This window comes from Propithecus coquereli, unplaced genomic scaffold (assembly GCF_000956105.1).
Source record: "Propithecus coquereli isolate 6110/MARCELLA unplaced genomic scaffold, Pcoq_1.0 Scaffold3, whole genome shotgun sequence".
NCBI lineage: Eukaryota > Metazoa > Chordata > Mammalia > Primates > Indriidae > Propithecus > Propithecus coquereli.
The window spans coordinates 3,402,803-3,414,774 of NW_012148618.1; the positions used below are offsets into that span (position 1 = coordinate 3,402,803).

Consider the following 11,972-nt stretch of genomic DNA (forward strand, 5'->3'; position numbering starts at 1 on the left):
TCTTAAAGTAAAATTGATTATGTTTTCTTTTGGCATACAGTCTATTAATTTTAGCACATAAATAGATTTATGTAACCACTACCACAACCAAAATATAGAAAAGTTCCATAATACCCCCAAATTCCTTCATGCTCTCTCTTTCTGAATTGTCTTTTATTACTAATTCTATTATTTTTCTGTTAATTCTCTTGCCTTTTCCCAGGATTACTCTAATAATAATTATACCTGTATGATTATACATTTTTCCCAGGATTGCTCTAGTATTAATAATATACCCTTACCTTTTGTTTTACACTAGGACAAATATTTCAGATTTACAGTTGACCCTCTGTATCTGCAGGTTTTGCATCCTCAGATTCAACTAATAGCAGTTTCAAAATATTTGAAAAAAAGGACAATACAAATAACAACACAATAATAAAATAATACTAGTAAAAAAGCAATACAGTATAACAATTATTTACATAGTATTTACATTATATCAAATATTATAAGTAATCTAGAGGTGATTTAAAGTATATGGAAGGATGTGCTTAGGTTTGTCAACTGTAATAATGGGATTCAGGCAATATGAACAAACATTGAATTTATTTGCATGCAAATTTGTGGATAGCCACCACTCGGGAGGACACAGACTTCCAAAAGATAGGATCAGTGCTCAAAGTGGAGAGATTTGAGGGTCATTTATATAGGCAAGGTCTGGGGAAGCTTAATAGGATTTCAACATTTTCCATACAAGGTTGATGCATAGTTACAGCAAATCAATTGCTTATGGGCAGTGTTTCTTTCTTGAGAAGGGTATATCTAACATTTCACATTAAGGGTATAATGGTCAAGGAGGGTTTTATCTCAGTCAAGGGGTCTTTTATCTTAGGCACCATCTGGTCTGAGCCAGGAACAAGAAATTAAGGAAGGAAGTTAATCTATCACAAAAGGCTAATAATTAAGAGGTCAAGCTCTGTGACTCTGTCTCCAAAGTCAATCTTTCCCAGGGCCTAACAACTCTTAGAAGCCCCAAGTAGGCAGACTACTCATTTTCTTTCACGGGTTGTATGCAAATACTATGTCATTTTAGATCAGGGCCTTACATATCCATGGATTTTGGTATCAGGGAGGGTACTGGAACCAGTCCCCTGCAGATGACTGTACTAAATCTTTGCAAGTGTTGTGTTAAGTTTTTTTCTTGTGTCTTTTTTCCCTTGTGTTTTTTACTTTGTCTTTACAGAAGAAAAAGTATCTTAACACCAAAGTTGCTTATTCTTTTTGTTTCAAAGACTGCTAGAAATGTGGCTAGCTACGGAATATTTTCTTGTGCTCTATTGCCAGTCCTGTGGGGAATGTTGTGTAAGTATGACAGTTATGAAGAGGTCAAATCACTGAGGTATTTGGGGAAAAGGTTATGTTTAGAGAGCAAGCCTTATATGAATAATTGGCCTCCATGTAAATATGGCGAGACCTTCAGTTTATGGTTTCAAGTTGTGAATACACATTCAGTATCTTCCTGGATGATCTGTCATGGACACTTCAAAAAATAATGATATAATTATTATAATCATTTCTGCTATTATTTCTACTATATTTTACTAAGTACTTTCTCTGTGCCAGGCATTGGGCTGAATGTTTCATATTTATTTTTATAATTTAATTTTTACACCATTCTGCTAAGGTACTTGCCTAATACCTGTCTTCACTTCTCCCAGTTATGTTGGGCTTTCCAACTTTCCCCTCCCTAGGCTTCTCCTGTCTGATGAGGTAGCTATCATTATACCTATTAGCCTGTGCTAATTTTTAAATGTCTTATCAGAAACTTTAATACTTGATTTCCCTTTAATACGTAACTCTCCAGTAGACAAGTGTTTGCTGTAGATAAATTGCCATAATCTAAAAAAATAATTTTCCAATTATGGAACTTTGAACACTGAGGCATAAAGATGAGAATGTTTCCATATCTGAAAGAATAATTTTTGCTTGTCATGTGTTCATTAAATGACTGCTTAAATGTCTTCTTCTCCTAGGCAAGTCTCAGTTGTGCCCTTTTTGTAATGAACACTGCTTTGTAATGAACACTACTATCACAGATGTGCATTCTCACTTAAAATAGCAAAGACACACTCCATAGTTCTTCTTGAAACTCTGAAAAGCTGGCTCAACATTTTAATAACTCCCATTGCAAGTAGATTGTAATGTCTAATCCCTGATCTCCTAAATGTCACTGCCTTCTAAAGGGTTTTATGCAAAGACAACAGAAAATATATATGCATACTGCAGGCTTCTGACATTTACTAAAGACCATGGTGATTTCAGTAGTTTTGTGCATCTCAGAAGACATGGTGTTTTTGATTCTGGCTGTATAGCTGGTAGGTTAAAAGCTAGATGTGGTAGTAACTTGAAAAACAGTTGTGGTTGGTGTTCTTCATGTAGCAAAAAAAAAAAAAAAAATAGCATTTATTTAGTAATTATATAAAGCAAAAATAATGGAGGATAGTAAAGAAGAAGTATATATAACTAAAAGACATAAAGATGGATGGTTCCATTAAACAGTGGTTAAAGCTGCCTTTCTGGAGATGAAGAGGAGGAAAAAAACCCCTAACAGCTGTTTATTCACTTACAATGAAAACAAATACATATTTATGTATATATAATTAAATATAAGAATAGTTTCCATCAATAAATTATTATCAGGAAAATAGAAGAAATATTCAAATGTATAAGCTGAGAATTTTCAATGCATTTACTGTAAAAGAAACTTACATCATTTTTTTATAAAAAAAGTAATTTAACTTCAAAAAGATGAAATTATTATTTTGGTAGCACATAGTATTTTTCTAAATCTCTGAACTGAAATTAGATTAGAATATTTTTATTGCACATTATAAGCTGATTATTTCTAAACAGCATTCTTAAATTTGAATTTGCTAAACCTAAGAAATTTCTTGAATGGGTTGCCCAGGAAATATGCTCAGAACATTTTTTTTCCTTTTTTTTTTTTAAAGTTTTATAGATTTAGAGGGTACAAGTACCATTTTATTACATGTGTTAACTGAAAAGAATAAAGAGATTTGTAATTTGGAGTTTACACGGTGGCCATTCCAGCAGGCTGGAAAGCAAGGCTCCCAGCCACAACCTGGGAATAACTGCTTCAATGGAGGGAGAAAGGGAACAGGATTTTATACTGAATAGGGTGGCTAAATATACATATATAGCAAACTGTAGGAGTTGTGAATATTTATGCAAAGAGAGCTATGTATCTGAGCGATGGGGCTTTCTGTCCTTTTGTGGGGTCCATGTTTAAAAATGGCCACCCTCAATGTCAAAAAGGTGAAACAAGGACACAAAACCCTTTCTGTATCAAGTTCTGTAGACTGTTAAAACTACTTCATGGTTGGTGGTCTTTTATCAGGAAAGAATGCTGGTCTGGCTCTTAGGAAATAAAGCCGGATGGCCGTTAGCTAGGGAGGGATAAAATGATGTGTGTTCCACCTCCCATTCCATCATGGCTGGGAACTCAGTTTTAAAGTTTCTCTGGAGTCCTTTGGCCAAGAGAGGTCTGTTCAGTCAGTGGGGATTTAGGATTTTATTTTTAGTTCACATATGGATATAGTGTCTGACCTTTTGGTGTAAATATCACCAGGATTATGTACATTGTAACTGTTAAGTAATTTTTCATCCTACACCCCCCTCTCAGGCTTGATTAGAGCTTTATATAGACTATCTAATGTAATTCTCGCAAGTAGAGGCCAAATCTTAGACGGTACTGAGATATAATCAAGGTCAAGAATACCTTAACCACTTTTAATCACTGGACAATAGTTCTGTTTTAAGATTTCTAGAATATTGTCCTGTGACAAAATTTTAAAATATTTATTAATATTGACAAAACAATCTGATTATGTGAAAGTAAATGAGGATGTAACTAGATTTTCCTCCACATGGGAAAACATAAATGAAAAATATTGCTGAAGGTAACACTTACATTTAGGTGTGGAGCGTTCGTCTACAGAGTGAGTTAAGGATGGAATAATAAAGTAAGTTGTGATTTGGAGAGTACAACTCATTTCCAGTACATTTCCTTCTGTACAGCAACAATTAAAAAATGAATCAGATATTTTTTCCCTTCATTATTTTTCCTCTTCTAACTGGACTGTGAAATTTGCTGCTGTAACTGAAGAATTGCTATGATCCTTCTACTATAAAGTCAGAATATGGGATCAATGAAAACTTTGTGATAGTTATTTAAAAAAGAAGACTAAAGTGTTTTGGAATATTTATTTTAGTTTTTACAGTAAATCAGCTAAGACTTATTCTTTAGCCTAGAAACGATGCTATCACTTTTAACTGAAAATAGCCGGCTAATCTGGAAATTTAATCAACTAATCAGTTAATTCAGAGAAAAGAAATCACATAATCGTAAAACATCCTTTCACTGAATTAATACATTGGTATTTTCAGAACAGTTACATCTGTATGTGTATTGATCTATAATCTAAAGAAATTTCAATAGTAAGTAGTGTCAAGTTTTCATAATATGAGATTTTCATTTTTATTATTATTTATTATTCAGAACTTTTTGAGGGATCATTGGAAATAAATGAATGAGAGGGAAATTAAGGAAATAAAAATCAAATAGTTCATTTATTGATTTTCTTTCCATTTGCTAATTCTCTGAATTTATGACAATGACTTCTTTCCCATTCATATTAATATTGACTATAAGTTAAATGTTAGTATATTGACATTTAACATTTGTTGACATTGGTCCACCATGTTTCACTGACATATTTCTATTTTAATCTTTTTTAGTGTACTTTGTAAACTTTTATACAGAATAAGGAACAAAAATATATTTCCAAAGATGAATAAATTATAACACAGGATTAGCTATATGACCTTATCTATTAATAATTAAATCATTATCAAAAGTAGATGAAATATTCAAATGTGCAAAGTGAGAATTATCAAATGATTTAAAATAACAAGGGAACTCATATAGTGTTAAATGTGGAAAAAGCAATTTGACTAAAAAAAAAAGAAATGATTTTGGTGGTATACAGAGTTTTTTTTTTTTTTTTTTTTTTTGAGACAGAGTCTCACTCTGTTGCCCGGGCTAGAGTGCCGTGGCGTCAGCCTAGCTCACAGCAACCTCAAATTCCTGGGCTCAAGCGATCCTCCTGCCTCAGCCTCCCGAATAGCTGGGACTACAGGCATGCGCCACCATGCTCGGCTAATTTTTTCTATCTATTTTTAGTTGTCTAATTAATTTCTTTCTAATTTTAGTAGAGACGGGGTCTCGCTCTTGCTCAGGCTGGTTTTGAACTCCTGAGCTCAAACAATCCGCCCGCCTCGGCCTCCCAGAGAGCTAGGATTACAGGCGTGAGCCACTGTGCCCGGCCGTATACAGAGTTTTATAAACACCTAAACTGAAACTATATTAGATTTTTTTTACTTAACTAATTTTAGTCTGATCAAATTTTCCAATAATCTGGACAATTTTCCAAATAATTCAGCTAAACTTTCTCAAGTTAAATGCTTACATTTCATTTGGTGGCTAGACGAGTAAGTCCTATATGGTCACAAAATTATATTTCATTTACCAGGACTACTTTTCATTTGCTTTGTACACACTTCTGACTATTTCTAAGAACATTGATATCACATAAGAAATGAAGTTTGTAGAACTTGGGAAGCACATAAATGGAAAAAGTAATTTTGAAAAAATGATTCTAAGTCCTTAAAGTATCTTTTTTTTCTAGTTTATTTTTTTATTTTTATTTTTTATTTATTTTTATTTCAGGATATAATGAAGATACAAATGTTTTGGTTACATTTTATGACTTTGCCTCACCCAAGCAAGGCATCACCTAGTTTAAAATAATAGTTTTGTTTGGATAGAATGAAGAGAATCAAACATTTTTGAAAAATTTTTCTATGAGATCAAGTATGCTTTTTGGTTACCAGTAGTCTCAGGGAATTAAGAAATTACAAAGTGAATAATTTATTGCCCTCATAGAATATTAAATGAGTCTTCTGAAATTATTATATTAAAGTGTTAATTAAATCCAGTGTTTAACAATAGATGATTCAATATAATTACATTTTTTTGGTGTAAGAGAAACCTTTGAGATTTCAACTCTAACTTAATTTTAATTTTAATTTTTATTTATATGCCTTATTCATTAGAGCACACAAATTTAATGTAATCTTTCTCTATAAACATGCATTATGTAACTCTTATCTAGTATTCAGACAGGTATATAATTATGTGTGCATGTGATGAGTATAATTCAACATGTACTGATGCTGGTCGAAACCAAGAGGTTTTCCTTTACAAGTGATATCTGATAGCATTTGCTCAGTGGTTTCAAAACAGAAAAATCTTGACCACGATGGTTTTTAGTTGTATTCTGGGCAATCGATGTTTTGGTGAAGTATTGTTATATGTCCTTTGTATATAGTTGTAAAAATATCATATTTTTCCAACTCTATAATTTTCTTCCTTTTAAGATTATAGAGCAGAGCCTGCAGATTAATGGAGGGGTTCAACCATTCCAGAGTATCTGAATTTGTGTTACTTGGACTTACTGATTCCCCTGAGCTCCAGACATTCTTCTTTGTGGTGTTTTCCATTTTGTATTTAATAACCATGTTGGGCAACTGCCTGATTTTGCTCACAGTCCTATCCAGCTCACACCTCCACTCCCCCATGTACTTCCTGCTCAGCAATCTGTCTGTCATTGACATGTGCCTGTCCTCCTTTGCCACACCAAAGATGATCATGGACTTCTTTGCTCAGTGCAAGACCATATCCTTTGAGGGCTGCATTTCTCAGATCTTTTTTCTGCACCTCTTCACTGGGACTGAGATTGTGCTGCTGATCTCCATGTCTTTTGACAGGTATATTGCCATTTGTAAACTTCTCTATTATTCAACAATTATGAGCCAAAGAGTGTGCATTGGGCTCGTGGTAACTTCTTGGATGGTGGGCTTCCTACATACAATAAGCCAGTTAGCGTTTACCCTCTATTTGCCTTTCTGTGGTCCCAATGTTGTAGACAGTTTTTTCTGTGACCTTCCTCTGGTCATCCAGCTGGCTTGTATAGATACATATGTTCTTGGGATCTTCATGATCTCAACCAGTGGTGTGATTGCACTTATAAGTTTTATGCTTTTGCTCACCTCCTATGTCATTGTTCTTGTCACCATCAGGGACCACCCCTCCACAGGTTCATCCAAAGCTCTTTCTACGTGTACTGCACATTTTACAGTTGTGTTAATGTTCTTTGGGCCCTGCATCTTCATTTATGTGTGGCCTTTCACAAACTTCCTGGTGGACAAAATTCTCTCTGTTTTCTATACTATCTTCACTCCCTTTCTGAATCCTCTTATCTATACTTTGAGAAACCAGGAAATGAAGATAGCAGTGAAGAAGAAACTAAATAACCAATATTTTGATTTCAGGAAAACTACTCCATAATATCCAATACAATGAACACAGATCTATCTGAGATGTAGTATCACCAGTTTTGTTCTTAGAGCACTAAAAAATTATACTTAGAATCTGCCTTTCAAGTTATTTAAATATTTAAATTCATGAAAGTAGAAGCCAGGGATAAGAGATGCACAACATCTTGCCAAAATATTAGTGTAGTGTTTGTAAGCCTTCTGAGATTCTAAATCCATTTGATAATCTGTTAAAATCCTAAGGCTGTTTTCATAGAAAAATGCACATATAGGCAAAATTTTGAATATAAATTCAGGGCTTCATAGATCCTTGAATCCTATAAACAGATTAAGACTATTTAGAGAAGCCTGAGATAAAATATGGGTCCCTTATCTTCTAATCCAGAACATGTGCACTCTACTGCACAGACTTGTGGCCCTTTGATGGTGTCCACTTTAATTTAGAACTTTAACTGGGAGTGTTGGGCAAAACAGTTTTTTTTTTCTTAACACTGAAAATATTTTCTTGGGAAAATTGATACCGTGAGGGGATACTTTTTGAATAACGTTGAACAATCTTGATTTAGCAGGTCCAATCGAGTTCTGAGTTATCTTTGAACATAACAGAAAAGTTCAAAGGATCTGAAATTTAACAATACAGTTTCTTAATAGATGTCCATCTCACTATCACACTGCATAATTGATATAGCAAATAATAAAATGACAATTTGTAAAGTTTAAACCATGGAAAGTAAATGACTCAAATCTGATTGGCTTTCAAAACCTGGCTGAAAATAATAGATATAATGAATTCATTTATTACCGAGACTTAATGTTTGGAAAAATTATTGACTATTAAATTAATGATAATTGTTTCATTTCCAAAATAAAATATTATTAGCCTAAGTTTCGTGTTTATTTTGCAATATAATATGGCCTTTGAGAAGAAAAGATGAAAAGTATAGTATGATTCTCCCTAATTTGGTTTATTATTGATTGTGTTAAATAGATTTTTTATTACAAGACAGTTTTTGGCAACCAGTTGGCCAATCCATTGTCCTAACAGCTAAAGAACTGAAGGTCCAGAGAATTCATAGAACTATTAAATAGTTAAGGCTGAATCACTGTAAGGGGCAAAGAACATTGCTCTAGACAAACCTGGACGCTGTAATTAAATCTTGGTTCTGTTGTTTCCTCGTTGTATTATCCTGGAGGATTCACTTGACCTTTCTATCCCTTTTTCAACTCTAAAAACAACTGTAAAAGGTAGGTTAAATGTTTGTCATGACTATTTTGTGAAGAGTCATGGATTCTAAAAATGTCATTTCCATTTCGCTTGGACTTCTATCCAAAAATACACTTTATTTTAAAGTAGTATGCCTCTGAAAATCAACTTTCTTCAGGGCAAACCACTAGTATGTAAAATATTATATTCTGGTTTTACAATGTCTCTAAGACAGCAGCTTGTTAAGATACGTGACAGAAAAATAGAACATTTCCTAGTTTTCCATTACTAATATGAGGGTGACAAAACTTAGATTTCATGACATTTTGATATCCTGATCAACTGTGTCTCCATGAATTGACTAAAGTATATGAAAAGAGTTTTGGAAGCAATCTGTCATCATGGAGTCAAACAGTGAGTGCCACGAAGAAAAACACAAACCCTCACCTTGCAAAGAAAGAAATGGCATTAATTGTTTCTTCCGTTTATTTTGGACTTCTAAGGTCTCAACATTCTTCAGCACGACCTCCAAGCCAAATATTTAACATCTGAAATTAAACAGCGAGCAGAAAGTTTATCAAGAAATATAATGATGCAGCTAGGTATAAAACTGCATGCTTAATTTGGAATACTAGTTCATTTCTAACCAAATCTCTTCCTTCTTGCCTCATGTCAATCTGACAAATGAACAAAACGTGAATGAAGGTGGAAATGTACTTTTTCCTCATTCCGATTCTTCAGCAAAAATGATTATCTTCGTTTTTGAATATAAATCCCTGTTCCTGAAATGTCAGTGTTTAGTTAAATAATTATTTTTTGAGCACCTACTCTGTCTCAGGCCCTTGCCAGGTACTGGAGATCCGTTAAAGTACAAGATCTGTTTCTCTGGCTTTGAGGGGCATGTACCCGGTAATTAGCTAGGATCAGACTGCTGTAGGTCTGAAGTCCGGTCCTGCCACTTTCTTGTGCAACCTTGAGCAAGTTTTTAAAAATGTTTCTAAGCCTCAATTTTTCACCTATAAAATGTGGTAATAGTATTTAACCACCAGTGATGATGTGAAAATTAAACAAAAATATGTGTAACATATTTAACACTGCTTTGTATTCATTAAAAGTTTAAAAAATACTAACTAATATTATTGTTATTGTTGCTGTTTTGTTAAATATGCATAAAATCACAGTTAATGAAATGGAAATAAAAGTTCTTACTTGAAGTTAAATAACAGGATTTTATACTATAATAGGATGTGTCAATTTACCTAATATTCACTAATGTAAAAATATTGGACCTGTGCCAATTATTATTAGTCTTTGTTGTCTTTCGGTAGTTAGTGTTGTCCTTTGTATGCCTGTATTTTTCAAAAGAAGTATTGTATTTTGGGAGTTTCTTATTTTAAATTGAAATATATTCCAAGATTGCATGAAGGGGGAAAATAATAAAAGCACTATGTTCAATAGGTCGGTGTCTTGTTTTTGTTTCCCAGTAATGTTTTTAAAATAAACATGGTTAAAAAGTCATGTATTTCAAAAAAGCACCTCTTGTATACTCCTGGATAGAGCTGGAACGCATTCTACTAAGTGAGGTATCCCAAGAATGGAAAGACAAGCACCACATGTACTCACCATCAAACTGGTATTAACTGATCAACACATAAATGCACATATAAGAATAACATCTATTGGATGTTGAGCAGGGGGCGGAGGGGAGGAGGGAGGGTGGGACGGGTATTTGCACACACAAAGAGTGCAATGCGCACCACCCGGAGGATGGACATATTTGAAACTCGGACTTGGGGGGGGCAAGGGCAACATACGTAACCTAAACATCTGTACTCCCATAATATGCTGAAATAAAAAAAAATTTTACTTATTTATTTTTTATTGATACAAAATAGATGTACGTATTTTCAGGGTACATGTGATGATTTGATACATTCATATAATCTGTAAAGATCATATCAGGGCTATTGGAGTTTTGTGTCTCATCTTTTACCCATTCAACAGATAGTAATAGAAATGCTTAAATGCTTCCTATATATTATGATTTATTAAAAATAACTGGGAACTGAGTGATGACTTAATTGTTATCTATTCACTTTATGTAAAGCACATTAATAAACAAGTTTCAACTATAGACATAAAGACTTTGTCTAGATTTATGAAAATATAAAGGAATTGTTTGTTTTGAGACATGGTAGAACATACTGTTTAGGAAATTGTTAAAAATAGAGCCTTAATATTACAGCATTGTCAGACATTTCATCTGGCTAATAAATTCCTGAACCTGCAGAATTAACACTTAATCTCTACCTCAGAAACTTCTGGTAGGAGAGCCCATTCCTGAGGGGTCCGTTAAACCCTGAACTGCCCCCTCACTGAGCCCAGCTAAGATTTCTGCACCAATGCAGCGTATCAGATTAGCCATTCCTCAATGTGTTACTCATCCGAATGTGCGAAGGTGGCTCTCACATTTGCACCACCCTTGACTCTTCCTCCGGATGCACTGTAGTTGATTCACTGCAGAGTCCTGGTCATCATAGAAGGAAGTTGAATCAAAGGTTCAAGGAAAAGAAGAGACTGGAGAGAAGTAGAAAGAGAGGAAAAATGGATGTAATAGAATAGATATCTAGCTATTAATAAATTCCCAATTTTGATTCTACATTTTTTCTCATCCACCACCCAATGCAATCCATTAAAGAGTTCTCCTATTTCTAAAATATATATTGACTTTATCTATGTCTCTCCATCTCTGCTGCCATCTCCCTAGACTAGGTGATTTATACTGCATAGTAATACTACTGCACAGTATGCTATTATAGGATAGTACATAGACTACTGCTTAGTCAGTGCTATTGCAACAACCTGCTAAATGTCTTCTCTGCATTTCTCCTCATGATTTCCACCTGCAATTCATTCTCCCATAACAGCAAAAACTATTTCTCCTAAAACATATATGCGAGCCCAAAGAGGAGCGGAGCACGAGTTGGGTTCTTCGCCTGTGGGTCATAGATTCTCAAGAGGTCTATGGATGGAATTCAGGATGTCTATGAACTTAGGTGGAAGAAAATTACGCATTTACTTTTTACTATTCTCTAATTGAAATGTAACATTTTCTTCAATTATGAATGTAGTTAGTATTATCAGTATCTATGATTGTGTCATCACAGATATTTTTAATAATATAATAAGTTGTTGGAGACATCTCAAAATATTGTAAATGCTCATCACTATTTTAAAATTATTTCTGCTATTAGATTCTCACTAGATCTTATTAAATGTGTTCATAAAGGTCCATATTACATGTGTCACA

At 33.8% G+C, this 11,972-nt stretch overlaps 1 protein-coding gene across 1 annotated transcript; it reads left to right on the forward strand.

The window, feature by feature from the left end:
* The first annotated feature begins 6,526 nt into the window (after positions 1–6,526).
* On the forward strand, positions 6,527–7,471 carry LOC105814197 (olfactory receptor 4K2-like). The gene has a single exon (XM_012649097.1). It carries the CDS (start codon positions 6,527–6,529, stop codon positions 7,469–7,471), a length of 945 nt encoding a protein of 314 aa, XP_012504551.1.
* The last annotated feature ends 4,501 nt before the right edge of the window (positions 7,472–11,972 follow it).

What these genes read in the sequence shown, in the direction of transcription:
- LOC105814197 (XM_012649097.1), top strand. Translation starts at nt 6,527, where the DNA reads ATGGAGGGGTTCAACCATTCCAGAGTATCTGAATTTGTGTTACTTGGA.